Source organism: Haemaphysalis longicornis, unplaced genomic scaffold, assembly GCF_048455015.1.
Source record: "Haemaphysalis longicornis isolate Haplotype H1 unplaced genomic scaffold, Haemaphysalis longicornis Haplotype H1 scaffold_1, whole genome shotgun sequence".
NCBI classification, from domain to species: Eukaryota; Metazoa; Arthropoda; class Arachnida; order Ixodida; family Ixodidae; genus Haemaphysalis; species Haemaphysalis longicornis.
In genome coordinates this window covers 230,172,295-230,198,768 of record NW_027526203.1, presented here as the reverse complement: position 1 = coordinate 230,198,768, position 26,474 = coordinate 230,172,295, and the positions used below count along the sequence as shown (strand labels likewise).

General features: G+C 47.3%; 1 protein-coding gene across 4 annotated transcripts in view; it reads left to right on the top strand.

Moving 5' to 3' along the window:
• LOC144142586 (mitochondrial amidoxime-reducing component 1-like) overlaps positions 1 to 18,532 on the top strand; it is a 140,705-nt gene extending 122,173 nt beyond the window's left edge. For 2 of the 4 annotated variants that reach the window (XM_077674191.1, XM_077674201.1), the window contains exons 7-8: positions 15,242 to 15,313; positions 15,382 to 15,827. In XM_077674191.1, the coding sequence (XP_077530317.1) occupies positions 15,242 to 15,313; positions 15,382 to 15,526 (217 nt within the window). In that variant the 3' untranslated portion in view covers positions 15,527 to 15,827. Of the gene's footprint in view, positions 1 to 15,241; positions 15,314 to 15,381 lie in introns of all 4 variants that reach the window. The other 2 variants (XM_077674231.1, XM_077674209.1) reach the window with 2 other exon arrangements.
• Positions 18,533 to 26,474: the final 7,942 nt, after the last annotated feature.

Below are 26,474 nucleotides of genomic sequence, written 5' to 3'. Positions count from 1 at the left end.
AGCAATGTTTTCGAATTTTTTGAAGACATCGGACTTCTACACCAGTTTTAGCTATGCACATCTTTTAGCTGTTTTAAAATAATGTTTTTAATCTTCACAACACCGTGACTAACATCGTTTAACCTTCACCTAACTATACTACCCTGTGTTTGGCGCATTATAACCGAAAGGTTGCTGTGCCAAAAAACCACAACTTCTTCTTCTAACTTACAGTCGCCCACAAACTTAACAAGAATAACGGAAAGTATGGCTTGGACTGCCGCGAGCGCCACGAGGCAGCCGTCATTGGGTGCAAGATAATGCTCTCTGTGTATTCACGTCAGCTCGCCATCGCAAATCACTTTGACAGCATTTTCATCTACACCCGACCACAGCATGATAGCGCGCTCGTCGCCACTTTAGTGCTTATACGCTTTTTTAACCCGAATGCGGTCCTGCAAGCCCTAGCAATGCGTTGTAAATCTCTACTATCCAGGAGCGGAACATGAAGTTGCGCGCTGAGCGAAAGTTTGTGTTCTCGCGCTAAGACACCTACAACGCTCGCTCAACATTCCAGGTTGGTGTATATGCTAATGATCTAACAAAATCAAAATTATGAGGTCTCTTCTGCGCTTCCAAATTAACCCGTATATGATGAAACATTAGGCAATACTAAAAATGAGATATTTTGAGCATACAAAAGAAAAATCCCGGGCCATCTCCACAAACGTTAAACCTGGGGAGGGGCGAAGCATGCAGTGTATAAGTGTATTCTTGGCTCCTTGGCGTTTTTGCCAACGGTGATCAAACTGTTGGGGGGTAGAGGTATATAGCTTTGCTGTAAAAGTCTCTCGTCTTTGAAGCACGATGCTCTCTAGCGCGAGGCGGGAACGAATCAGAGGGGGATGAGAGCGACTCGGTCGCGTCTGGGGCGTCTAGCGCTTCCCGATGCTCAGACTGCACACTTGTACAACGTGTGCCACAGGTGGAACAGCGGCACACTGCCAAAGAACTGCCAAAGAAAATTCTAGAAGGAGCCAGGGCATCCTTTGCAGAGCTCTGGCAGCAGGAACTTTCGCAGATAATTCTAGCGGTAACTGACTCAGTCATGGACACAGTTCAGGATTGGGTCAGCACACAACTCAGAGATAATCGCTCCCGCTCACGATCCCCGCGATCGGATTCGCGTAGGCGTAAGGTGCACTCACCCGGCCACAAGCTCGCAGGAATTCAGTTCGGCCACTACCTCCACAGAACCACTGGTGCCTCCGTTGGAGACACCGTTAATCCTGGGAGGAGGCCATGTTTCTTAAATCTCAATAATATTCAATCATGGCTAACCAACCGCAGTGGAAAGCCCGAAGCAAAACTCCTGATGAGAAATTCGTGACCATACAATGGAACTGTAGAGGATTTCGGAATAGGAAAAAAAGGTAGCATCTCCAGTTATATCTCCAGTCCCTCGGCCCCGATCCAGCTATTCTGGCTCTTCAAGAGCCTGGAGCAGATGCTAAACTTCCAGGGTATAGCTCATTCCCGGGGGGCCTACGGCTTGCATCCTGGTCAACAACGCGTATGCGGCGCTCCAAGTCGATCTAGATCTGGAAACCGAACCGGAATACAGTATTGTAAAGGTCCTTCCACTTAGACGTCGTGATTCTCCAATACATGTACTCAACATTTACAGCCCCCCGCACAAGCCCCGCCTAACTTGTAACGAAGTTTTCTATCGAGCACTTAAATCGGCCGACAAAGCACCCGTCGTGATAGTTGGGGATTTTAACGCCCCGAGCCTTCATTGGGGATACCACTTCGAGCAGGCCAGGGGACGCAAGTTAGCGGAGTTAACTAGTACGGATTCTTGGGCAAGTTGGTGTGGCGATCTTGATGAATTCATAGCGCAAAAAGGACGAGGACAGAGAGAGAACACACAACACAGCGCTAACTTCCAACTCAGAAGTTAGCGCTGTGTTGTGTGTTCTCTCTCTGTCCTCGTCCTTTTTGCGCTATGAATTCATCAAGATAGCGGAGTTAATCTCCACGCTTCGACTTACGCTGCTCACGGACCCGGCATGTCTCCCGCGTATGGGAAACTCGGTAACTCGCGACACGTGTCCCGACCTATCCCTCGTTAGAAATAGTAGAGACGCTACTTGGGAAAACCTGGAGGAGACACTCGGTAGTGATCACTGCCTCCTTAGGATCACCCTCTTGGCGAAGGCTGCCAGAAGAAAGTGGGGCCAGGCCAAACTCACCAACTGGCATGAATTTAGGCTGCAAGAAGTTCCACCTGTTCTCCTCACAGGCAGCTATACGGAGTGGGCAAAACAGATCACCGCCTTACAACAGCAACATGTTACAACAATTCAGACTACCGAAAAGAACTCAACTGTGGACAACCATCTGATTCATATATGGGAGGAACGCCGGAGCCTTACTAAAAGATTGAAGAAACAGAAACTTAATCGCAAGCTTCGAGCCCGCGTCAGTGAACTAACTGAAAAAGCGGCGGAATCAGTGTTGCCATCGGTTGGCGCCAGACATCCGCTAGAAACCAAAGATAAATCCGCCAGAGTCCGCTAGATTCTAAAACATATCCGCTAAATTTCCCGCTTGAATTTTTCCTATTGTATTTAAAAAAAACAGTGCAATTTCGTATGACAAATACCTCTATTATTCTTAAAAGCTCCCCAAAAATACGAGAGCTGAAATAACATATAAAAGAGTCTTCCAAGGAGTCTAACTACTCTTGAGGCTTCAGTGCTGCGGTGGTCGTCATTGGTCAACCTCATCACAGATGAGGCTAAAAGATATGAATGTTCACACTGATGAAAAAAAGAACTCACAGGTCAACGAAAAACACATCGAGGTCTTCGTCGCCGCTGTCGTCGTCTGACACCATCTCCACAGGACCACTGGTACTTGTTGAGGGACCAGAAAGGTGACTTGGTTGCACATACGTTGCAGATGTCCCGATTGCACTAATAACTGCCGCGGGAAGTTCGTCATCAAAACAACTTTTCTGATGTCGCTTCAGCCCCGCTCTTACGACGAGGATGGGGTTTGTTGTTTGAGACTTCAGCTTGTTACTCAGCTTGGATTTTATCATGTTAAGCTGACTAAACGTCATCTCTACTTCGGCATTTGAATACGGCATCACGAGCATCGACACGGCAAATCCGGCCACCTCGGCGAACGGGTTTTCGCCGCAGGCGTCCTTATAGGAGTGAACTTCACACCAGAATGACTGCGTGGACGGTATTTGCTTCCTGTCCAGGAGGGTGATTTTGCTCCACTGGTTTTGAATTTTTTCGATTGTCTCGGGAGGGCATTGCCATTGCTTCCAGCAGAAAAATCAATGGCTCCTTCACGACGCACAAAGCGTTTTCGACCGATAAGGGTGATGTTTCCTGGAGAACTGTGATTGATGTTGTCGGGAAGTCGCTGTCTGATTTGATCTACTAGCGTGGTAATAAACCTCATGCAGCTTTCTCGCATCACAGCTTCATGTACGAGAGAGAGCCCGTCGGTCTTCCGAGCTTTCACGTTGTCAACGTACGTCTCAAACAGGTAGCCCCGGTATGGCTTGGGATTCAAGTGGTCCTTTTAACCAAGCTTGAAAGTGAAGACGTGAGGTCTTTCAGCAGCTTTGTTTGATCCGCATCTTTCGCCTCGAATGCCTTGTTACCCTTCTGAACATCTGCCAGAATTGATCTAAAAAAAGCAAGTACCCCAGAATGATCTGGTTATCGTACATACCATACAACACCTCTGCCGCATAGCACTTTTCAGTCCGGCTTGCCATCTCGAAGTGCGCCTTCAATTCGGTCCACTGGTCTACTATCCTTGATACGGCTATTTCAAGGGATAGCCACTGCGTCCTGCACGCTTGCACAATCTCCAATTGTTCATCGCCGTCCTTCATCAGACCATAGAGCTTCTTGTACGCAATTTGCCGGGCCGGGGATCTTGCGAACCAGTTGTACGTTTCGCTTATTCCAAGTTTCTCGGCAATGCTTGCGCTGTAGAAGCCGACGTGGCTAGCTGCAAAGAGTGGCTGACGCAGCGGATCAGTACGAGGAAAGCCTCAGCTTTCAACTTCCGATGAACGTCATTATTGATCCCCGTCATAACGCTCGCGTTGTTTGTCCCTACGCCTCTAATCCTTTCCTGTTTAAGACAGCACTCCATCAGAGTGGATTTCACGGCCGCCATAATTCCATCTGCCGAGCACACTTCCAAGGTGCACAAATTAAGGTGCAATAAAAAGTGCAAGGTGCAACAATTTCTGCATTTTTAGAGGACACGGAAATGGTTTCTTGCAGGGCGATTTTGAATCGGTGCACTGCGTGAGGTATCCGCCAGAAATCCGCTATGTATGAAAATGGCCCGTTAAAAAATCCACTAGCCGCTACACTAATTTTTTCCCCGTCAGAATAAAATCAAATCCCCCAGATTTAGCGGAAAATCCGCTAAATTGGCATCAGTGGGCGGAATACGCTGTCCAACTTAGCGACGCAAATTGGACAAAGAGATGCAATTCGGCTGCGCGTCAAATGGGATCAAAGGGGACATGGCGCCTTTTTCGCCGTCTCATTGACCCAACTCTGACGAGAGGGGAAAGACAACGTCAACTCCGAAGAGCCCTACACGGGTACCAAGGTACGACGACCCAACTCGCGGATACTCTATGTGACAGATATCTCTGCCGCACGGAAGACCCCAATGGACCTGAGTATCAGTACGCAGGCAAGCAGAACCCAGACATGGATGCCCCCTTTACACTACAAGACCTTCGGGCAGCTTTAGCTAAGATGCGCAGAGGTACAGCCCCGGGAAGAGACCGTATAACAGTCCAACTATTGGCGAACCTGTCGGACTCGGCCTGCTTGCAACTGTTAGATTACATAAATTAAATCTGGGATGGCCCTCCACTCCCCCAAGAATGGAAGACCTCCTTGGTCACTTTTATACACAAACCAGAAAAAATTGTTAATATTGATAATCTGAGACCAATTTCGCTCACCTCATGCGCGGGTAAGCTCATGGAGGCGATGGTCCGGGATCGTCTCTCTCCACACATTGAGTCCACGGGCCTCTTTGCTGACACTATATTCGGGTTCCGCCCACATATTTCAGCACAGGACGTCTTTCTCCAGCTACACCGCGACGTAATTCGACCAACTGCAATGCGACAAACCGATAAAGCCATCCTTGCACTAGATCTCAAGGGGGCATTTGACAACGTCCGGCACAGCAGCATACTAGAAAACTTAAGCAGAACGGATTGGGCTCAGAAAGCCTTCGCGTACGTCAGAGATTTCCTCTCCAAACGTCAAGCATTCCTAAAGATCGAAGATGGGGAGTACGGTCCACATTACATGGCCACAAGGAGCGGTCCTGTCGCCGCTACTCTTTAACATCGCTATGATGCATCTTCCGCACAAATTAGCTCGGGTAGAGGGCATACAACATGCCATTTACGCCGATGCAATAACAAACTGGAGCACAGAAGGCAGCCTTAGGGAAATGGAGGACCTTCTTCAAAGGGCTGCCAGCATTGTCGAAAGCTATGCTAATGACTGCGGCCTCCAATGTGCCCCAACAAAATCAGAACTTTTGCCCATTAAACCCAATCCTAAAGAGAGCACAAGGCTTTACATCTCTTTAACGGGTGGTTCTATCAGAGAAGTGGAAGAAATCAGGATCCTGGGTCTGCTTATTCACAACAAACTTAGTGAATTCAAACAAACTGAAGCGAACAGGTGAACAGGTCGGACGGATGATACAACGCGTATCCAACAAGCGCGGCGGGTTACGGGGCAGGGACGCGCTCCGGCTCGCCCATGCCTTTGTAACCAGTAGGATCCTCTTCTCCGTACCCTACCTACGTACGACTAAACAACACGTGAATCGCATTGACGTTATCATTAGGAAGACCACAAAACGAGCCCTGGACCTCTCGGTGGCTACCTCCAACACCAGGTTATCGGCGCTGGGAGTGCTCAATTCGTATCAAGAGCTGAAAGAGGCTCATCTCACAACTCATTACACGAGACTCGCACAGACGGCGTCGGGGCGCCACTTGCTTAATCGCCTACAAATCAAACACGAGTGCATCCCAGAGGAGACGCGCAAACTCCCAGAGTTGTGGCGGCACAGGCTCTGGGTGCATCCACTTCCGCGTAACATGGAAAAGCACACTCACGAAAGCAGGAGGGAAGCACGCGCTAAGACCCTGGAAAGGAAATACGGAAATAGGCGAGGTGTGTTCTACGTTGATGTGGCAGGACCGTCGCCTCTAGGGTTATTTAGTGCCGCTGTAATTCACAGGGACCAGCAAGTCGATCGGCTCTCCTACCGGGCTCCTAACTCCACGCAAGCCGAGGCGATTGCCATAGTGCTCGGCGCCTCGGACCCGAAGTCAAGAAAAAAATTATGCCCACCTCCCCTCGCGTAAACCCTGGTGTGATGCAACGCATCTCATGGGGGGTTCCATTGGCGTTTTCCATCGTATTGATTACGCTTATAGCAGGGATTCTCACGCGAAGGGGAGGTGGGCGGACGACCGTCGACTGAGACCGCCGGAGCGCGGCATGCGACTTTATATTCACAGCGCCCGAAGGAGAGGAGAGCGCGGAGAGAGAGAGAGAGTACTGCACATGCGCAGCGCGCGCAGCGCCGAGCGCAGCGACGCCCACCGGCGCCTAGCAACGGAGTGAGAGCGCGCTGCGCCAACCCGCAGCTGTTTGGGAGAGAGTGTTCGCTATCGGAGAGAGGAGAGGAGGTGAGGCGCAGCTGTGCGGACAACGCCGGACAGACGCAGGAAGGACAGAGGGGCGAGCATGAGATGCGTTGCATCTAATAATCACGGACTCTCGCCGAGCCTGTCAAAGCTATTTAGCGGGCATGGTACCAACTTTGGCCTACAAAATTTGAAAACGAGTGGTGCGGTTCGTAGAACCCGCGCCGAAAGAAATTGTGTGGTCTCCAGGGCATCAGTGTCTGAGAGGTAACGAGGCCGCGCACGCGGCTGCCCGAGCGCTTACCCACCGGGCGCCCCACCCATGCTCTCCCGGCTCGGAGATTAGCAAACCACTTCGGCGGTTTAGACAAATCGTAAAACATTACTGCGATAACCTCCGCCTTTACCCAGCCCCTGGAAAGGGTCTGAGAAAGGTTGATGAGCGAATAGGCCTCCTGCGCTGGAGTTTTGGCGGCATGCAGCGCCCCTAGCGGCGGACGCCTCTGGGTAGTACAAAAGCAGACGACCCTCGCCGCCCTCCATCTGTTTTCAATTACAAGCCAGAGTGAAATTTGGTTGTGGCACTTTGTGGCGTGTTTAAATGACTGCATACTGTATGAAATAGCCCTTAAAGTAGTTACAGAGGCTAAAAAAATAATGTCCGCTAAAAGAAGCCGATTTATCGGCTTTCTTTTGAGCGAGCTGTCGCGGTGGTCGCGGCGTGGGACAGTATCGCCAGGTCGGGTGGTTTAACTGTTTGGCGACAGTTAGTTTTTTCTTCTTGCGTGCGGCCGACAAAGGAAAGTTCACGAGTAGCATAAAAAAAAATCGCGCGCATCCACCCCGTGAATGTGGTTGGAAACGGGACGCATAACGATTACACATGCGACGTCACTTAAATTCACTCACATCGCTCTACAAATAGTAAAACCAGAGAAAAGTGAAATGCACTTAACCACACCATTTATTACTTCAAAGAGATATTCTTTGTAAGGTTAAATCAATGAATGACGCATGAACGGTGTTTGGTTGAGTTGTATTGGTGTAGCAGAAGAGTGGAAACTTTTTTTATAAAATTACATCTCCAACCCGGTGTCAGATGGTCTGACTTCTCCGTCTCTGCGCCGCGGACGGAGGCGACGTGATTTGCAGCAGAGAAGGAGGAGGAGCAGGAAGAAATACTTCTGTTCAGAGTTCTGAACGGCCCAGAGTGCAGCCCTGGGGAGTGATTCCTTCTTCTGTGTGGCCCATATGCAATCCGCGCGGCCTGTGTTGTGTCCACCCGCTGAAGCTGGGTAGGTAGAGAGGGCCTTGACAGCACCATCTCCCATTGCTCTTGTTGGGTAGTTGACGGAAAAAGAGGAGGGTGCTCAGGGCTAAAGCCGCACACCCCAATTACGGGGCGGAGTGTTCCTACTTCTGAGAAAAATTTACATTCAGCGTCGTAGCGATTCGGATACATTAAGTGAAGACGCGTAGGCTATGGGAAGGAGCCCAGATTGTATGAGCCGTAGGGTAGTTCGCTGTTTTCTGGAAAGGTCAGGGTAAGGCGAAGGTATGGTCTGTCTCAGAAGGCGATAATGCAGGGTTATCCCCCTGAACGTGACAAGCGGGTGATTGTCCTCGTGCAGCTCCATAGCACGGAAGGTAAAAGCGCAGGCTTGTTGGGTGGGCGTATTTGTTGCCCTCCATTGAAGCGTGAGGGGGTGTCCAGATGAGCTGAATGGAACCGTTTGGGGAGTGATTTTTTAGCACGCGCAGAGCAAGTCAGGACACTCAACCCGACTGGTAATTCCAGTAGGCTTGCTGGGAATCGGTGACTACCCTCCCAACCCCTGGTTGAGTGAGAGCCAGGCTGATGGCTGCCTCTTCTGCTGCCGTCATTTCTTGGCTCTTAAGCGAGGTACACGCAAGGAGGTTGGTTCTGGAGGTAGCCACGATGATGGCGTATTGCTGCCCTCGATGTTTGGAGGCGTCTGTGTAGATAACTGCATTATCCCCGCCGACGGGGGTGTGTAGAGCTTGAGCCCGTGCTTTTCGGTGACCCTCGTTATGTGAGGGGTTCATATTTCTAAGCAAAGGGAGCATCTTTAGTTTTAGTCGCCAAGAGTCTGGGAGTACGTCAAGCGGAGTGACATTCTGGGCTGCCCAGCCAATCTGGTGAAGCATGCGGTTACCCAGCGCAGTTCTGAGTCGGACCTTCTGGTTAGAAAGATGGCCTTCTATCAGCTCTTCCACCGTGTTGTGGAGCCCCGTGCTAAGCAGCCTCTGTGTGGACGCACTCATGAGAAGACCAATGGCCTGCTCGACCGCCTTTCTAATCATTATATAAAGCATCTCTATGTCTTCCTTGTTGAGAAGAAGACAGGGGTTGACGTAAGTGACTCTCGAGAGGACAAAAGCTTCAATTAATCGAAAGGTACCGGATTCCTTTAGGCCTCGCTTCTTGGTGGCAACTCGCCTGATCATGTGTATGATTTGATTAATGCTCTTTTTGAGGCGCTGCAAGCAGACGTCACTCTTGGTGTTAGCCTCGAGATGTAGGCCCAGGATCTTGATGCTGGGGCTTGGAGTGATGGCCTGGCCATAAAGGGGTATTTGAATGTATTCCTTGATTTGGTGTGAGGGCGGACGACAAGGAGCTGTGATTTTATACGTGAACACTGAAGGCCACGGGCTTTAGCACATTGGCGTACTAGAAGTTAGATGCCATGCATTGGTGTGAGCTTCCTATAATTTGTGTGACTCTTAGCACATGAGCAAGGTGCGCACAGGGCCGCTAGACGGGCGTGAGTGGTCGCGTGACGCTTTCACGTGGCATTCAGCGAGAACGCAGAAGGTAAACCCGTAGATGTGCTTGGTGAGTACACCACCTGTTTTCCCCGTCCTCGCGTGGGCTCGTACCTATATCGGTAAGACAACGGGCTCTCGCTTTGTTAGTCTATTAGTTCCAGGTTCGATTCCCGGCGGTGCCAGTAAATTCTTTTATTTGTTCGCTGAAGTTTTCTGGTGACACCAACGGTCGGGAAAGAACCCTTGGGGGGTAGACGTAAAAAGCTTTGCTTTAAAACGGAACGCTGCTCATCCTATATCCTGAGGTAACTGCAAAAGGTTGCTTCAGCGCGAGCATGCAAACGAACGCAAGAATTGCGCAGCCGACTCAGTTGACACTGCTGGCCTGGCACCGCCTTTGAAACGAGTGGAAATTTTGTTTCGTATTTTCGCAAACTAAATTATTCTTGCGTAACGTTTTACGCCGCACGATTTACGAAGGGCAGGGTACATGTATACCAGCGAGTAGGTGGGGCAATAGCGCCAAATAAACAAATTAAGCGCTATTAAAGGACGCAAAACATGCACCAAATCACGCGCCCGCTGCCTGCAGAGATGTGTACTTCTATAACATCACATAACACAGCATAACATAACAAAGCCGCATATACGGCGCGGGGCACCGAATATTTACATACGATCATCACTGACTGTGTTGGTTTTCTAGTGCAGGGGTCGTCGAATCTGAACGCCGACACGCCAGTTTTGACTTCAAATGGAGTTAGACAGCGAGACAAGAACAGAGAATAACAGTCCTCCAGTTGAATGCCCCCCCCCCCCCCCCCCCCCATCTTCACACTTCGCCAGATTATTGTCAAATATTATTAGAAATTCGCTGAATTTTTTTCTCTTTGCATTCAAAGCCCTCCTCCCCGTCCCACCCGATTTGCCGTCCAGCCCTCCGCCGTGTCGGCTGCATGGAACTCGGCCGTTGCTGACCCTCATTGTAGGCTATTAAGTGCGAACTGGGAATGTATGCTTCAAGAGCGTAATTAAGTAAAGTGAGAGCAAACAAGGAAAGCGAGCGACCTCTTAGTTCGCCCGACCACTTTGTTTTACGGCCACTAATTTCGGAATCGCAAAACATATTTCACGCTTCTGACGGTCGCGGCATTTTGTCACTGAGACACGCAACAAAACGGCAAGCTAACGCTGCCGCATGTATTTGTAACGGCGACGCAAACGAGCACTGTTTAATGAAAGTGCACGCATAGTGTGCAGGTGCGCAAAAGAGCGGCGCACCGCAGCAGGCAAGCCTGCGGTCCGCCGGATTCGCTGGCTTTTTAAAGCGGGATCATCGCCGATTGCGTCCCTCTTCTTTTTTGATCGGCTGTTTTCATGGAGGAAAAAAAAGCTTAGGAGAGGCCCTGACGTCACACCCAGCGCAGCCGGAAACGCCATTTTTGTAAGTCGAATGGCGGACTCTTTTTCCCTCTCTCTCGGTGCACCTTCTCCGCCTCCTCCGTCCTGTATCGCCTCTCTTGTCTGCATCTGCCAGCGCCGAGCCGGCGGAAATCAGCTGATAGGCAGGTAGAAGGCCGTTTTGCAGCGCGTGACCGTGAACCAAAACGCGAGGTTACACCGTTACACGGCCTTAGGTGTGAGCAGTATTGCGAAGCGGCTCGCTCTAACAATGCCGTAATGCTCGGTGCCAGGCTGCAAGTCGCGATCGGTACCCAAGGAATTTGTCGTCACTTTCCACCGGTTATTGCATCATTCCGCTGACTAGTATTGCTGTACATTGGTGTGCATTCATCATTTGTTTGCTATCGCCGCCGTTTATAGGTTCCCAAGCGATGGAGAACGCCGCAAACAGTGGGCGAACGCCGTGCGGCTACCGGACTGGAAAGGGCCCAAGTTTGCGTTGCAGTTTCACTGGCATTCCCAGAGATGACTAGTCAATTAAACGGCCGTTCTATATATATAGGTAAGCAGCACTTCATGCAGATTTCAAGCTAAAAAATTGTGGAATGTTTTTACCGTTGTTCGCATGCCTTCGATAGAATTTTTTGCGAAGGAGGAGGAGGAGGAGCAGGAGGAGGAGGCAAAACCTTTTATTGAGCAAAAAAAAAGGAGAGGGTAGGTGGCGTAAATAAACTTTTTTTCGCCAAGTTTCAACTTGTCTCAGTGTCAATAAATTCAAGGTGATATCAGTTGAAAACGTTCATACACTAACCTCGCAGTCTGAAGAGTTGAAAAGCGAAATCCAGAGCGAGACCACAAAAAGATCCAGATTCCAGATCCAGCACTCTTCCTGTCCACAGACGGACACCTACTAAGGTAATAGGACGATGGAATTATATCAACTGGGAATCTACCTTGTAACAATTGCAAAGGCACTGCCGCGCATTGCCGGCCTAGCAAACCACATGCAGCGGCGATAACCAAAAAATTGAGTTGCGAATCGTTCGGTTGCAAGTCGCCTACGTACTGCACACCGTGTATCACTTCCCGAAAATCTACCTGACGGGTGTCCGCGCGTACGACGGGACGGCGCGTTCACGATATCTGCACTTCAATAGGCGCGTCGTGATCGCGGCCGGAGCAAAAGCTTGACGCGGTACAAGGTGCACTTGCAAGTAGAAATTAAATGACATATTCACATCGGCGCAGCTGGCGCAACTCGCAGCATCCTTTTCGAGTTCCGCAAGACCACAGCGCAGCAAAGCGAAGCAGCAATCTTCGCAATCGGACGACAAGGCAGGCGCTGCCTTTCCTCCATGACTGGCGGACGGCGGGCGGGCCGTTGCTTGGACGCCGTTGCTAACGCGACTTCCAATGGCCGCCGAAAACACGTGACTTCCTCCACACTTTTGCCAATGCGCGGGGATAGCTGGGGGCCTCTCCTAAGCTTTTTTTTTTCCTCCATGGGCTGTTTTTGAGAAGTCTTTGTCACCTAGAGTATCAGTTTAAACTAGAAATTTCACTTAAAATTTCACTTCGTACGACCATCGATCGGTGAACCTGCGAGTAGCAGACGCCGTCACGGTCCCGGCACTTTCGTAGGCGCTGTAAGCGTGTTTAGCGCTGCAAAGCTTTTTCCCCTGATGCCAAGTTGATCGCCGAAATAGATCGGACGCGTCGGGGATGAGCTGGTGACCACGTCGCAAAATAATCGGGAGCGTCGAGCTCATTTTGCTTCTGTCAACACGGGATCCTATGGGACCCGCGCAGCTTTGTACTACCCGGAAGTACTGCCCGGAAGCCGCTTGCGCAGCGCCTTCTGGTCAGCGCAGGAGGCCTATACTGCGGGGCCTGCAGGCGAACAGATTTATGTGCGGTGCAGTAGCAAAGCATTTAAAACAGATGGGCGGTGTCTGCACTCTGGGGAGGTGTCCGACACCTTCCACATGGTGTGGGCATTGCAACGCAACCCTGCGTTATCCCCCAACCCTTCCCCAACCAGAGAGCCGTGGGAGGCAGCCCTGCTCAATTGCTCGGGGCTGGAGTCTCAAAGGGCTCTAGTTCGACGGGCGAGAGCGGCGGCCTTGACCAATGGGGTCCCGGAATAGGGACTGCGCCTGTGCGGAGGGCCACAGGCCCTAGCTCTCTTTTATTCTGATCAAAATAAAGTTTCACTCCTCATCCTCCTCCTCCGGTGTTTTTTAGTATGCGTTACGTTCTAGCGCGAGGCGTAAACGAGTTTCTCGGCATTTTAGTTTCGTGACTACATGAGACAACGATTACGACGACTACGACTGGAGACGCCCACAGCCCCAGCCCCTAAGGAGCTTCGCCACTAAAAGTTGGTTACACTTTAGGGTTCGCACTATAGAAACCTGCAACCCGTTTCTGCGGGGACATATCTGCAAGCAAAAAGCATAGAAACCCCCACGTAACGGGGCGATGAAATCAGAGCGCTGTGCGCGCGCCAGCTACCGCTAGCCACCGTAAGCAAACCATGAGAATTATCTTGCACCGGATGCCTGTCGCGTAGTGGCGCCAGAGGCAGTCGAAGCCACGCGTTCCTTCATTTGTGTCACGTTTGTGGGCGACTGTACATTCAGGGTTTTGCGGCATCTGAACAGACTCCGACTACGACCACCTCGCGACCACCCTTGTTCGTTGACACCAAAGCGGTGCGAATCCTTGTAGACCTTGTGGACTTTGTCGCACGCCCTTTACCACAGGTTTAACTTTGTCACCGGCCACCATCTTTCGCACCGAGACGCAATCCTATCCGCAAGCTCCAAATTTGTGGTGTTGAAACCTGGAACCGTTGTAAAGCGGATGATAGTTGGGTGAAAATATAGTAAAAGTGAAAGTGAAGCGCAGTGCAAGGTGTGTGTAAATTGAAGTGACTTCGTGTCCTTTTAGTGACAAGGTGTGGTCAGCCACGGTGACTGTAGCTAAACAACTTTGTATTAGCTAGGTTCACCAGACGCTCTCCCTCCCCTCTGCCCTTTGGAACATTTTGTATGTAGCACTTTTTTTTCTGCACTTTGCTGTTTATTTTGTTTTGAAACGCATCTATTGGCTTTTCTTCAAATTACGCTTTTTGACCTTCGCGCCTTTCATTTACCTCGGGTTTAAACCTGTCATAGCCAAGCTTTCCCGTTGTAGGTTTGTTGTTGAACATTTCATTTTATTTTTTGAAGAAAAACAATTTATTGGTTATAGGTGAGAAAGATTTTTCCGCGAACACGTATGCATGGCGCTGGCAAGTGACCTTTCTAACCATGCGCGTGGGGCCTTCTGCTCTTAATGCTCGACTATGTTTTAATGCCCATCACAAAACGGCTTTCCCGATGTAGCTGCAAACTGTAAAGCTTACAATACCCGCATAGCTAGTTTAAAAAACTGTTCGGATGTCACCGGCGTGAGTCGTTCTGCAACGAAATCATCTCGTTATAAACCTTGAAAATCCTAACGCACCGACTACGGGTCTGGGTTTTATCCGGGCTCTGAAAGCTAGGTGAGGTAAGCAAGTATGCGACAAAATTCTTCTGTGACAGTTCGCTCAGTACTCCGTTGCCACGTGTGCCTGCTGTAGCCAGCAGCAGTGCAGGCTTTCAATAGCTAAGGCTGCGATGATGTCTGCTGAATTGCGGGTGTCTGCATGGTGGCCGTTCACAACTAAATTGCCCAAGTGGTGGTTTTTAGGTATGTCTAAATACGGCTTACAACCGTACATATATTGCCTCCCATTACGTGCATGTTTATGAGCGGGACGTTTATTCGGCCGTAAGCTGGCGACGAAAACCTTAGTCCAGGTCTACCGGGTGCAGCCGTGCCAGCGTTGTTCTGGGTTGGCCCACCCAGTCGGATTGGACTGGATTGGCAAAATCCGCATCCGATCCACATGGGAACAGGATGGGGATGTACGGAAGGAGCGAGAGTGTGGGCGTTCCTGTATCACGTGCAGGACGTTTGGACATCCGTTCCATTGTACATTGAAAGTAGACTAGGCCACACTGCGTGCGCACAAATAAAATCGCAAAAAGTTTCATAATATAGGGCCGTATTCTGAGCTCTCCTCTACTCCATGTGTTCCCTTTACTCGGCTGAGTGGGTGATATCGCAGTGCATTTACATGCAAAAATCGCTTTCAAGGGTCTCCTCGAGTGGAGGTATGATTCAGAACATGGGATTTAGGCTATCAAAATTTTATGCTCCCAGCTGCGTTCCAGCTTCTGTTATCAGCTACGTGACGTTTGTGCCGTCCACCTTGTCGTTTATGTACAGGTGTGTCATGACGACCGTCAACCAAGGCGCTGGCATCAAGACTAACAAAGAACCGCTGGTGACGCTTCGAAAGTAAGTGTGCGAAAAGAACACTGGAGTCGGAGTTCCAATCCTCACACAACCGCACTTTTTTCTCGCAGGTACAGAGTCGACAGGTCGGAGCTAGGACTAAAGAAGTACCAGTCTAAACCCTTGCTGGGCATTGGATCAATACACGTCAAAGATGGCAGGATTGCTGTTGGGGACGAGGTTTATGCCGTGTTGTCTCCAACACCACTCCTCTGAAACCAGTTCGGCTCGTTACACACGACAATATTGAAAAGTAAAGCTACGCTTGCTGCCGATACAGCTGTGGGAGTGACAAAATAAGTCTTGAGCTGCCGTGAAGTGGCGCAGTGTGTGTACCGCTGAGTCAACATTTGCGTGTGTTGCAACCTTCGAGGCTAAGTAGCATTTAAAGTTTCTTTTATACAACTTAATGTTTTGTTTAAAAAGTTGTACATCTGTCATCTTTTGCCAATAAACTTGAGTGAAGGCACCATTTTCAGTTGATTGCGTACACCATCGAACGAAGACGAAAAAAAAACTGCGTACGAAGAGGGACCTAACACGTGTCACGTCTCTTCGCCTGTCGTTTTTTTTTTTTTTTTCGCGCTAGAAGTTCTTCGTCAAATGGAGTGCCGCCCACTAGCCCGAACATTAACGTTATTTTGCGCATATGTAATGTTTTTTTCTGTAGAAAGGCAGAAATTTAAGCATAAGCAGGTTACTCCTGGATCTGGTGCTGGTTACTCCTGGATCTGGTGTTGGTTACTCCTGGATGTGGTGTCAATGAAGTTTCCTTACGGATCATTACCCAATATTTGTCCTAATAGAGTGCAATGTCAAAAATACGGATATGCATGTTAAAAGAAATAATATAGACAAGGCTTCATTTCTTAACAAAATTGCTAATTCTGATTGGTGCCCTGTGACGGCACAAAATGATCCTGAACTCGCTTTTGAAACATTTTGTAGCATAATTTCTAACGCTATTTCTGAGTCGACCACAATAACTACGAGCAAGAAAATGTTTGCTTCACCTCGGTGTCCATAGATGTCCGATAGTCTTCTAGAATGCGTGCGCAGGAAAGATAATCTTTATAAAAAAACAAAAAAGAAGCCATTCAATTTGACCCTGCTGGCGCGTTACAAGTGCTATTCGAATATTTTGGGTAGGCTACTTAAAGAGGCTAAGAAGAAGTATTATGAAAAAGAAATCGACCGTGCTGGCAACGATTCAAGAAAACATTGGAAAATAATTAAGGAATTTTTAAATAAGGCACCGTCAACCCCCCTTACCCCCCTCCTATAACTGTAATTCAGGTTGATGAGCAAATCTTAAATAATCCGTCAGCCATTGACAATGCCTTTGTGGCTTCCTTCTATCCTGATCAGCCACATTTTTCGCTTCCAACTGCCAACGCTTATCATCGTCTGCCACACAGTTTCTTTCTCAGACCTGTTTCCCCAGATGAAGTGCGCATGACCATTCTCAGTCTAAAAAACACAGGTGCTGGCTTAGAAAACTTTTATTCTTCTCTTATAAAGCTTATAGCACATCTTATCAGTAACGCACTTTCAAACATAATAAACATAGCTTTAAAAACTGGCGTTTTTCCTAGTTGCCTAAAGATAGCCAAACTTATTCCCGTTTTCAAAAAGGGTAGCGAGAATTCATTATTAAACTATCGCCCCATTGCTATTTTGTCATTCTTCACCAAACTAATTGAAAAGCTGTTTGCTAGCCATTTAACCTGCTCTTTCTCAAAATTTAGTATTCTGTCATCTAATAAATTGGGCTTTCGACCTGGTTACTCTACTGAATTAGCTCTCGTTACTATAACTGATCATCTTAAAACAGCCATTGACGAAGGTAAATTTGCGGGTGCCCTGTTTATTTATTGTTCTATAGCGTTCGATTCTTTAAATCACACATACTTTTTGCTAAATGAAATGCGTTAGGTGTATGTGGTCCGGCGCTTTCCCTAATACGCAATTACTTACGTGATCGAAAGCACGTGGTCTATATTTCTGATACTCATTCGTGTACTAGACTAACCAACATTGGAGTACCATAAGGTTCAATTTTTGGACCCATTTTATTTCTTGCATACATTAATGACCTTCCAGACCAAATGAAACATTCTAGTTGTATTTTGTACGCTGATGACACGACAATTTATTCTTCTAACTCATGTTTGGATTCCCCAATATCTCACCTCAATGCTGATGCCGCTAAAGTCGTTAAATAGTGCGGTGATAATATGCTGAATATTAATGGCACTAAATCAAACTTCACGATTTTGCATCCCTGCTTAAAACTGTTCCGGGAAAGCCCTCCATAAACTTTGGCCAAATTTACTTCATGCTACTGATCATGCCACATTTCTCGGTGTTGAACTCGACAGGCATATGAAATTCACCAGTCACATATCTTTATCAACCCGTAAAACGGCCTATGGCCTGAGAATACTAATTAGAGTCTGTCCCTATTTTAATGAACGCATATTAGTCTCACTTTACTATGCATTCCTTCACAGCCATACCTCATGTTGCATTTCTTTTTGGGGCAACACATATCAAACTCACTCGGCACCTTTACAGCACACACAAAACCAAGCTTTAAGAATAATCACTTACAGCCATTTTTCATGTAATGCGTTAACATTACTCCACAGGTTTAATATTTTGTCAATTAATGATTTAAATAAATATTCTATTTGCGTCCAACTTATAACTTTTGTCAAAAAAACGTACCCATTTCTTTAGATCGAAACCCGCATTTTGATGGCACCCGATTCTCACACCACAAAAATTATATTTTACCAAAATCTAGCACTAACTACGGCAAACTAACTGCGAACTTTTTGGCGACTTCATTCTGGAATTCAATACCCCCAAACATTAAATCGTCTCCTGCAATTCAGTCTTTTAAGAGGCAGCTTCGTCGGATTATTTTGGCATGACGATTGTTATTATGTACTTGCATATGTGGTATGTAGATGAATATGCCCCTTTAATTACCTTTTTGTATATTACTTTTGGTTTTTAGTAACAATATTTGGCTTGATTGTATAATCATGTTGTTTGTGTTTTTTACGATTGTTACTGCTGTTAACCGCGTTAGGTGTACTTTTCGTTTGTACTTGTTGGTAGGAGGTCCCTCCCCAGTCTATGACTATGGGACCTCCTAGAGTTATTTATGCACTGTACCATTTCAACTGCAACAATAAACTGAAACTTAATAAACTGAAACTGGAAGGGAAAGATATATGCGACTGAAATAAATTGCGAGTAACTTTCACGCGCCCAGTTAAGAAATTCCTCCTTGGCTGCAAATGAGCCAAACAAACACTTTCATTGATAGCTTTAGATTTTAGCGTTGTACTGATGTCCCTGAAATAAAACCACGCACAGTTCTCAAACTGGTAACGGCCGATTGCGATTTAATTGCAGTTGCTGTCGCGCCGAGTGCAACTTGCGTAAAATAATATCCATGATTAGGACACGAAGTAGTTGTGTACTTCTTGGGTAATTAGTGTAAAGGCAACGGTAGGGTATCACCATGGGCTTGTGTAATGAATGATACGAGCCTTATTTCAAAGTTATGTTCGATCATGGCTTGGCGATAATGGTGTGGCTCGTTGCTGAAAGACCTAGCGAGATCAGGTATAAATGCGCGACATGGAGTGTTCAGTCACAGTGATCAAAAGGCCTTGTGTACTTGGGTCTTTAGCCGCTGCGTGTAAGTATGGCTAGGCAGGCTTCACTCTTCTCAAATATAGCCAACTGCGAACAGATCGATCACGTTACAAATTGCGATTTTCATCAGTAGAGGCTGGATTTTTAGGCATTAAAACAGCGCGTTTTAGGCGTGAAAAATAAGCAGGCAAAACAGCATTTGAGGCCTCCAACGTAGTAAGTATACAAGCACCATAAACTTTTTCATAAATGCAAAAAATTTTAAACGAGGACGTGCGCGACCCGTATTTACGGCAATGAATGAATGAAAGAATGAACTTATTCAGAAGGGAGAGCTCGAACGCCTCGTACGGGGGAAGGGAAGGACGAGGAGGATAAATAAACCAGCGGGAAGATGGGGTTCAATCACAACGCGTGTCCGCCCCCTGCACACGGACCACTTGAATTAGGTCATTTAGGCGATTTAGGCGCCAACAGTGCAACAGCGGTTGTTTTCCGGGAACTGGTATAACTGGAGGATGAAATTGAACCCCATAGAGTTCCGAACTATCAATGATGCCCGGTAACATGTATATCGGTCTCAAACTGCACTCAAAAGCGAAACTTAAGGCCTAATAGTGTTAGTACAGGCACCGATTTTGGAAAATAGGCAATTATATGCATATATAAGCAGTTAGACACCGATGCTAAAATAGACATTTATAGGCACTATAAAACCCCACAAAGCACTTCTTAACTTCTAAATCATGCTCATGTAGCAAAATGGTGCGATAGAAGTGGGAGCAACAAAATAGGCATTCGCCTAAAATCCAGTCTCTAGTCATTACACAGGGTGACATTTCTTTTGCTCAGCCTTGCACTCTGCTCGCGCTATCAGCACATACCTTTGCAACATTGGTGGTTGCGAAGTTGATGGTGCGTGAAAGACAAAAGCCCCGAATGGAGTTGACCGCGCATTACCAAACGGGGATGGCCGAACCCTTTCATCGTGAACCCGTAACCGTTATTTCTTTTGTTCGGTTCAGTTCAGATTCGGGTTCAGCGTGCTCAAAAAATAACGGTTCGTGTTCGGGTTCAGTTCCGGCAAAAAATATCGGTTCGGTCCCGGCTCGACACTGATGTATAGATATGAGGAGGTATTTTTTTTTTTTTCGAAATGAGCCAGAACCACAAACTGAAACTAAGTCAGATTGCATGAACAAGAAACATTCCATGGACAAGAAAAACTCGGCAACTTTCCCCTTAAAAAGAGGTGGCAAGAAAATAGGTGAGAACGCCCTTCAAACCTGTACGCAGATCGTAGTTCATATCGAAAATGAGCCAGATACTGCTGTTTTACGGATGAAAATTAGCCAAATCCATGTGCCCAATGGGAGTTTGCTTTTGGTTTGACTGTTCTGACTGTTTCGTTAATGTTTTCAGAAGGTTTTTTTCTGGCTGGCTTATCATCTATTCAGACGGCGATTAGGAGATCGGGGAAAGATCTGTCGCCAGACATCGACGTCAAAGTGAACGGAATAAGTGAACGCAATGAAACTGAGAGATGTGAAACAATCATTTCATCTCGTCTCCCCTGTCCCTAAGCAGTAACTCTGGTTATATTTATGTTTTTTGCTCCCATATTTACCTTTTTAGTACTTAACTAAATAGCTGCCGCTTACAAGCCCTGGCAAATCTCCGTCCCCACCTTGAGGTACGAACCACTTCATTAAAGGAGCACTGACACGAAAATTTTATGTTACACTTTTATTCTTTTATCGATGCTTAATGGCCTGGCGAACCTGAAACAGCACTTCAAATACTTCAGCGCGCGATAGTTAATTACACTGAACGGCCTGAAAATCGTTTGTTTCAAATTCCCGCACTTTCATCCCGAACGGCGCATATGACAGAATCCCTGACTGACCTCACCACTTTGAAATCTAAGGTTTGACGAAAACTCGTCTGGTCGGGTGAAAGATACATAGTTGAAGAAAGTGGTTATCGCCGACCAAAGGCTTAGTTAAAAGGCTAAAAAGACGTTTCGGCTTGAACTATGTACCTCACCGCTTTGTGCGGACGTCACCGGCGCCCGCTTGAGAGGGCGTTGCGCCCGCTCGCTGCTCGTGGGGCCGCACGCATGAAGTGACGTCACGAGTTTTTGACGAGCGCTGCCGCGTCACTTCTTTTGGCTTTCACTGGATGATGTCACGCTGATGTCCATTTGCTGAGTGCCGCTCCGCGTGCTGCTCCGTCGGCGCGATAAATCAGATCAAATTAAACTATGTTCTTCGCGTCGCAGGCCGCTCATATTTCAGCCAGGGTATTTATTCTGTTGATTGAAGGAAGCGAACTGTGCAATAATTATAACGCCGAAAATTGGTGTCAGTGCTTCTTTAAGGTTAAAATATGAGCAGCCTTCTTGTGAAGCGTTTTGGAAATTCATGGCAAGGCAATGAAGAGCTTGCCTTCTTCGTGAGTGCCTTCAGGCGTGCCCAAGAAAGTTGTCCAACAGAAGAATTCGAAAAGAGCTGCTAATAGTGCCAAGAGGACTCACCTTCTCCATGTATAGTTCTGCTGTTGTTGGAGCCCTGTTGGATATGTTTAATGTCTTTACCACCAAACCTCCATCTCACCATTCTTGAAAGTCAATGTAAATAAAATAAGGATTACGCATCAACTTGAGTGTTTAAATTCAATTTGAGCCAAATCCAAACTTACCATCCCAATATTGCTCGAATTCACAGCATAATTTTTGACTACTTGTGGCCATAAACTTTCCCTAGCCGACATGTAAAACATCTTATAATAGCTTTGACAGCGTTGCATTTAGGTCCTGTAACAAACTTCCGCTTTTTTCTCAATTTCGCTTTAGGTGGATTTGCCTTATTTTGGAATAAAAAAAGCCTTATATGTACTAAGCGGAAAATTTTCGTTACCGTGTAGTTATAAAGTTATCACAACGTCGACTGTCTGTGTATATCTGCTAAAGCGTAACGTGCACGTAAAACCCATTGCATTGATAAGCTATACAACTTTTCTTTCACGCACTTTTTGTGGGGTTCGCTGCTATAAATGGGCTGTATCCCCGGGTTAGTCAGCCAGAAAACGAGCACCAGAGCCGCAATCCATCACGTGGTATCGCGCGGACGCCGCTGTGGGTCCAATCGACTCACCGGAAGGTGCCAAAGACGAGCTCGGACGCAGGCGAAGTCGAGACCCCGCCGGGCTGCCGGCCTACTAGCTCTTAGCAAGAAATGGGGACAAATGTGGTCCTCACAACTTATAGGCTATAGCAAGCTTTAAAGTGGAGACCACAATCAGCCCTGGCGTATAGGAAAAAAAGGTTGTGTCATTATTTACCTGTTCTGCTGCGGCGAACCACCTATTCATGGTAGATTTTATGTGAATGAGAGTAGACTGAGTCATTCTGTTTAGCGATCAGTGTACCATCATTTGCTGCCGTACGTTTAGTGCAATGCCATCTCCAGACATTTGTCGTCCAGAAGACCTTGTTAACCGGTAGTTCTTCATGCTTTGTGACTAGCCTTGTGCCTTTATTCGCGAGCAATAAATTATTTTGTCGTTTATAATGGCGTAATGGGCTCAATCGTGCGCGCTGGGGCGACAACCCTTATAAGTTGTGGGGAGTTGCCCTACGTGGCATCTGTTGTGTTGCCTAAATACAAGTGATGTTTTCGTCCTGTTACACACATGCAGTATTTAGATGTGGCCCGACATCGAGGGCTTCTTTTGTGCACGCTATCTGCATTTTCAGTTCCTTTTCAGGTCATCTTTAAGCATTTTACAGGAGGGCGTCCCCGGAGCCCAAAAGGGAGAAACCCAATTTGCCGCGTAAGGAAACGCAGACGCTGGATGTACTGCAACAGCTGTAACAAAAAGCTGTCTAATGATGCTCAGAATGAATATTCAGAAAGTCAAAAGTAATGCATAAACAGACGCACAGAAAAGGACTCCTTTGGCGTAAATAATGATATCCTTGAAGAGGTGGCTGAATGTACTAATCTTGGATAAGTTGTCGGGGTGCTGATACCAACCACGAAAAACAAATCTTTCGTAAAAGCCTATGGCGTAAAACTATTTGGGAGGCAAAGAATGGACTAGGGCATCGCAATGCAGAAACAGTTGGGAACATGGGAGAGGCCTTTGACCTGCACTGGACGCAAACGGGCCGCTGATGATGATGGAAACGTTGGTGTTGTTGTTGTGATGACTATCATGATTACGAAGACCTCTGTTCAAAGGTTGTGTTCGGTCTGTTTTAAGCTGATTGGGCAGGTGTTTTGCAATTTTATAATGGTAACGGGTTAATAATCAGTGTTACCAAGTTCTTAACCCGCAGGATTAAGCGACCGCTCGGAAAAAGAAGTGGTAAACGACACTTTTTTCCAGCCCCCTGAAAGCAACCTCTTTCTAAAGAAATAGATGAATTGGTAGATGTTAGCTCTTCTGGATAAGACGGGATGAAATAGGCGTAATTAAAACGAACGCAAAAGACCCTGAGCCATGGGGGATGTCATGCTCGGAGAAAATTTGAAAGGTCCACGTGAAACTGGAAGTTGTGGATAGGAGGGGCATGAAGAGCCCCTGTGCTGCCCAATGGAATTCTTAGCCATTCTTCAGGAGTGCTATCAAAGTTAGAGCCATGTGAATTCACTGGTCTTCGTATGTGCGTAAACTGCATCGTCCATCTCAAAGGTGAAGTGTCCTCGGGTATTGTTAGAATATGGTTCAGACTGTTGCCGCAACTGTCCTAATAACTTTAAAGAGTGACGTCATTTCACGTCTCAGCCAACCGAACTGCGTGACACGCTGTTTTTTTTTTACGTCCATAGATCACGATATGGCTTTTGCGTCAGTAGCCTGAACATAGCCTAACCAACAATTCAAAGCGCGAAAAGACCAAACACAAGAGGTAGACAACACGAGCGCTTTCTATCAACTGTTTAGTTCAGAAAAACACGTGATCCTTACTTCGTAATAGACGCGCAAAGCACACGATGATAACGTCTGCTTTTATTTCACAATCCCGCGTGACCCTTCGAGTGTTGCCTCCAAAAAGCTGATCTCATTCGCATGGAGTGTAATTGACGGCTGGGCCACGCGCGTGTCTCCGATTTCCTTATTTTCAAAGCTTCGAAATTAAGTCATCTCTGAGCGCGAACTCTACCGTCGCACTCCCACAAGATGGTTGGCATTTGCACACTTTGCAATGCAGTGCGAGGTTTAATTTTAATGTTCCATTTGTTGATTTTTCATGTTCGCGCAGTCTCGCACTCATGCAGCGACTGGTTTGCTCTACATATTGCTTCCAGCATGAAATCTGGAGGTTGCACACAGCACCTGTTTCGCATTTCATTTGCGGGTCTTGGTGCTTCACGACGCATTTGTTATCGTTGCTGCATGTGTCACTTATCTTCCTTGCTACAACTCCACAGATCCTTACGAGCTTTTCCTAGGCCCCAAAGACAAACTCAATTCTATAGCGCGCGGCAACCTTTTTCAAGCAATGCGGTACGTCGTGTACACAATGTAGCGCTGCCACGTTCCTTCTCCCGTCCTGTTCCTCCCTGCATGAGGACCGGTTGCTCAAGCGCTTCATTACCCAAGCACTCGGTCGGACATCGATTAGAGCAAGGTAACTGCAAAGCCCGTCTGCGCTTCGAAACTGGTCTGCATCATGTGCACACAGGACTTGTTCAGCACAGCCTTCAGGCACAAGATGGCTATGTCATGTTTTAACAACTTCGAATGGTTAGGGCCGTAACTCAGCAATAGGTTTACTGTCCTTGGCGCATACGACAACCAAAGCGTGGTCATGTTCAAAGTGGAGGCTTAGGTCCAAAGACTGAATCGCGCCTTTCTTCGCAGTTTCCATCATAAAGTAGAGGCATTTACCCCTCCTTTTGACACCAGATAATCGCCGACAAAATGAAAGGCCTTATCCGCGATATACATATCCCGTTCACCTCTGCGTCTACACTCCTATCAACTTTGGCTATTTTATTTTTATTTTATTCACAGTATACTTCTCTCCATAAAGAGAGCAGTAAAGGGGGTAAAGAGTGTAAAGGGTGTAAAGGAGAGCAGTAAAGGAAGGCCGTCAGACAAGGAGACACAATATCTCCAATGTTATTCACAGCATCTTTACAAAAATTATTGAGAACATCGGATTGGGAACAGGTAAGCATAAGGATTAATGGAGGACAACTCAGTTACCTCAGATATGCTGATGGCGTTGCCTTGCTAAGTAACTAGGGGGACGAATTGCAAAGCATGATTACCGCACTGGGAATGCAGAGTAGAATCCTGGGCCTGAAAATTATTATGCAGAAAACTAAAGCAACGCTCAATAGCCTCGGGAGGGCAGAGCGGTTTCAGATCTACTTAGGCCAAGTAGTGACCCTGGATCCCAACCATGAGGCTCATACCGTAATTAGAAGGGTAAGAATGGGGTGGAGTTCATTCGGCAGGCATTCTCAGATAATGAATGACAGCCTATTGTCCCTGAAGAAGAAAGTGCATGACAGCTGCATCTTACCGGTATTCACCTACGGGGCATAAACTTGGAGGCTCATTCAACGGGTTCAACTTGAATTGAGGAAGATTCAGCGAGCAGTGAAACGGAAGATGATAGGAGTAACTTTAGGACCAACAAGAGAGTGGAGTGGGTCAGGGAACAAACGCGTGTTCAGGACATACTATAGTAGAAATTAAGAAGAAATGGGCGTGGGCAGGGCAATGCGAAGGCAAGACAGCCGTTGGTCATTAAGGGTAACAGAGTGGATCCCTAGAGAAAGCAAGCGTAGCAGGGTGCGGCAGAAAGTTAGATGGGCAGACGAGATCAAGAAGTTTGCGGGGATAAATTGGTCGCAGTTAGCACAGGACCGAGATAATTGGAAATCTATGGGCGAGGCCTTCGTGCACTCTGTTTATGCTTGTGCCTAAACAGCTTGTTTATGCAGTGGGCATAAACAGGCTGTTTAAAGAAATTTGGTCGTTCTGGCATGCCACTTTTTTGAAAATCAAACATGCAAACAACCTCATTTGAACATGAGGACACACGGCAGTAGTAATATCATTTACATACATGAGAAAAAGAATGGGTCCAAAGACGCTCCCCTGAGGCACGTCAGACGTAACAGGCAAACGCTTGGACGGGTACCCATCGACATCCACAAACTGAGTGCGGTAGTACTACTACTGCTCTATCCAATTAACAATAAAAGAAAGAAGGCCAGATCTGTGAAGTTTGTTGTTTAGAAGTTTACTATGGGATACACGACCAAAAGCTTTGCTGAAATAAAAAAAAAATCAATCTGTCCGGCTGAATGAGTGATTGATTGTAGGGTTTAACGCGCCGACGCAACGCAGGCGATGAGGCGCGCCGTAGTGGAGGGCTACGGATTAAGTTTGACCACCTGGGGATCTTTAACGTGCGCCGAAATTTCGTACACACAGTCGTTTTTGCTTTTCGCTTCCATCAGAA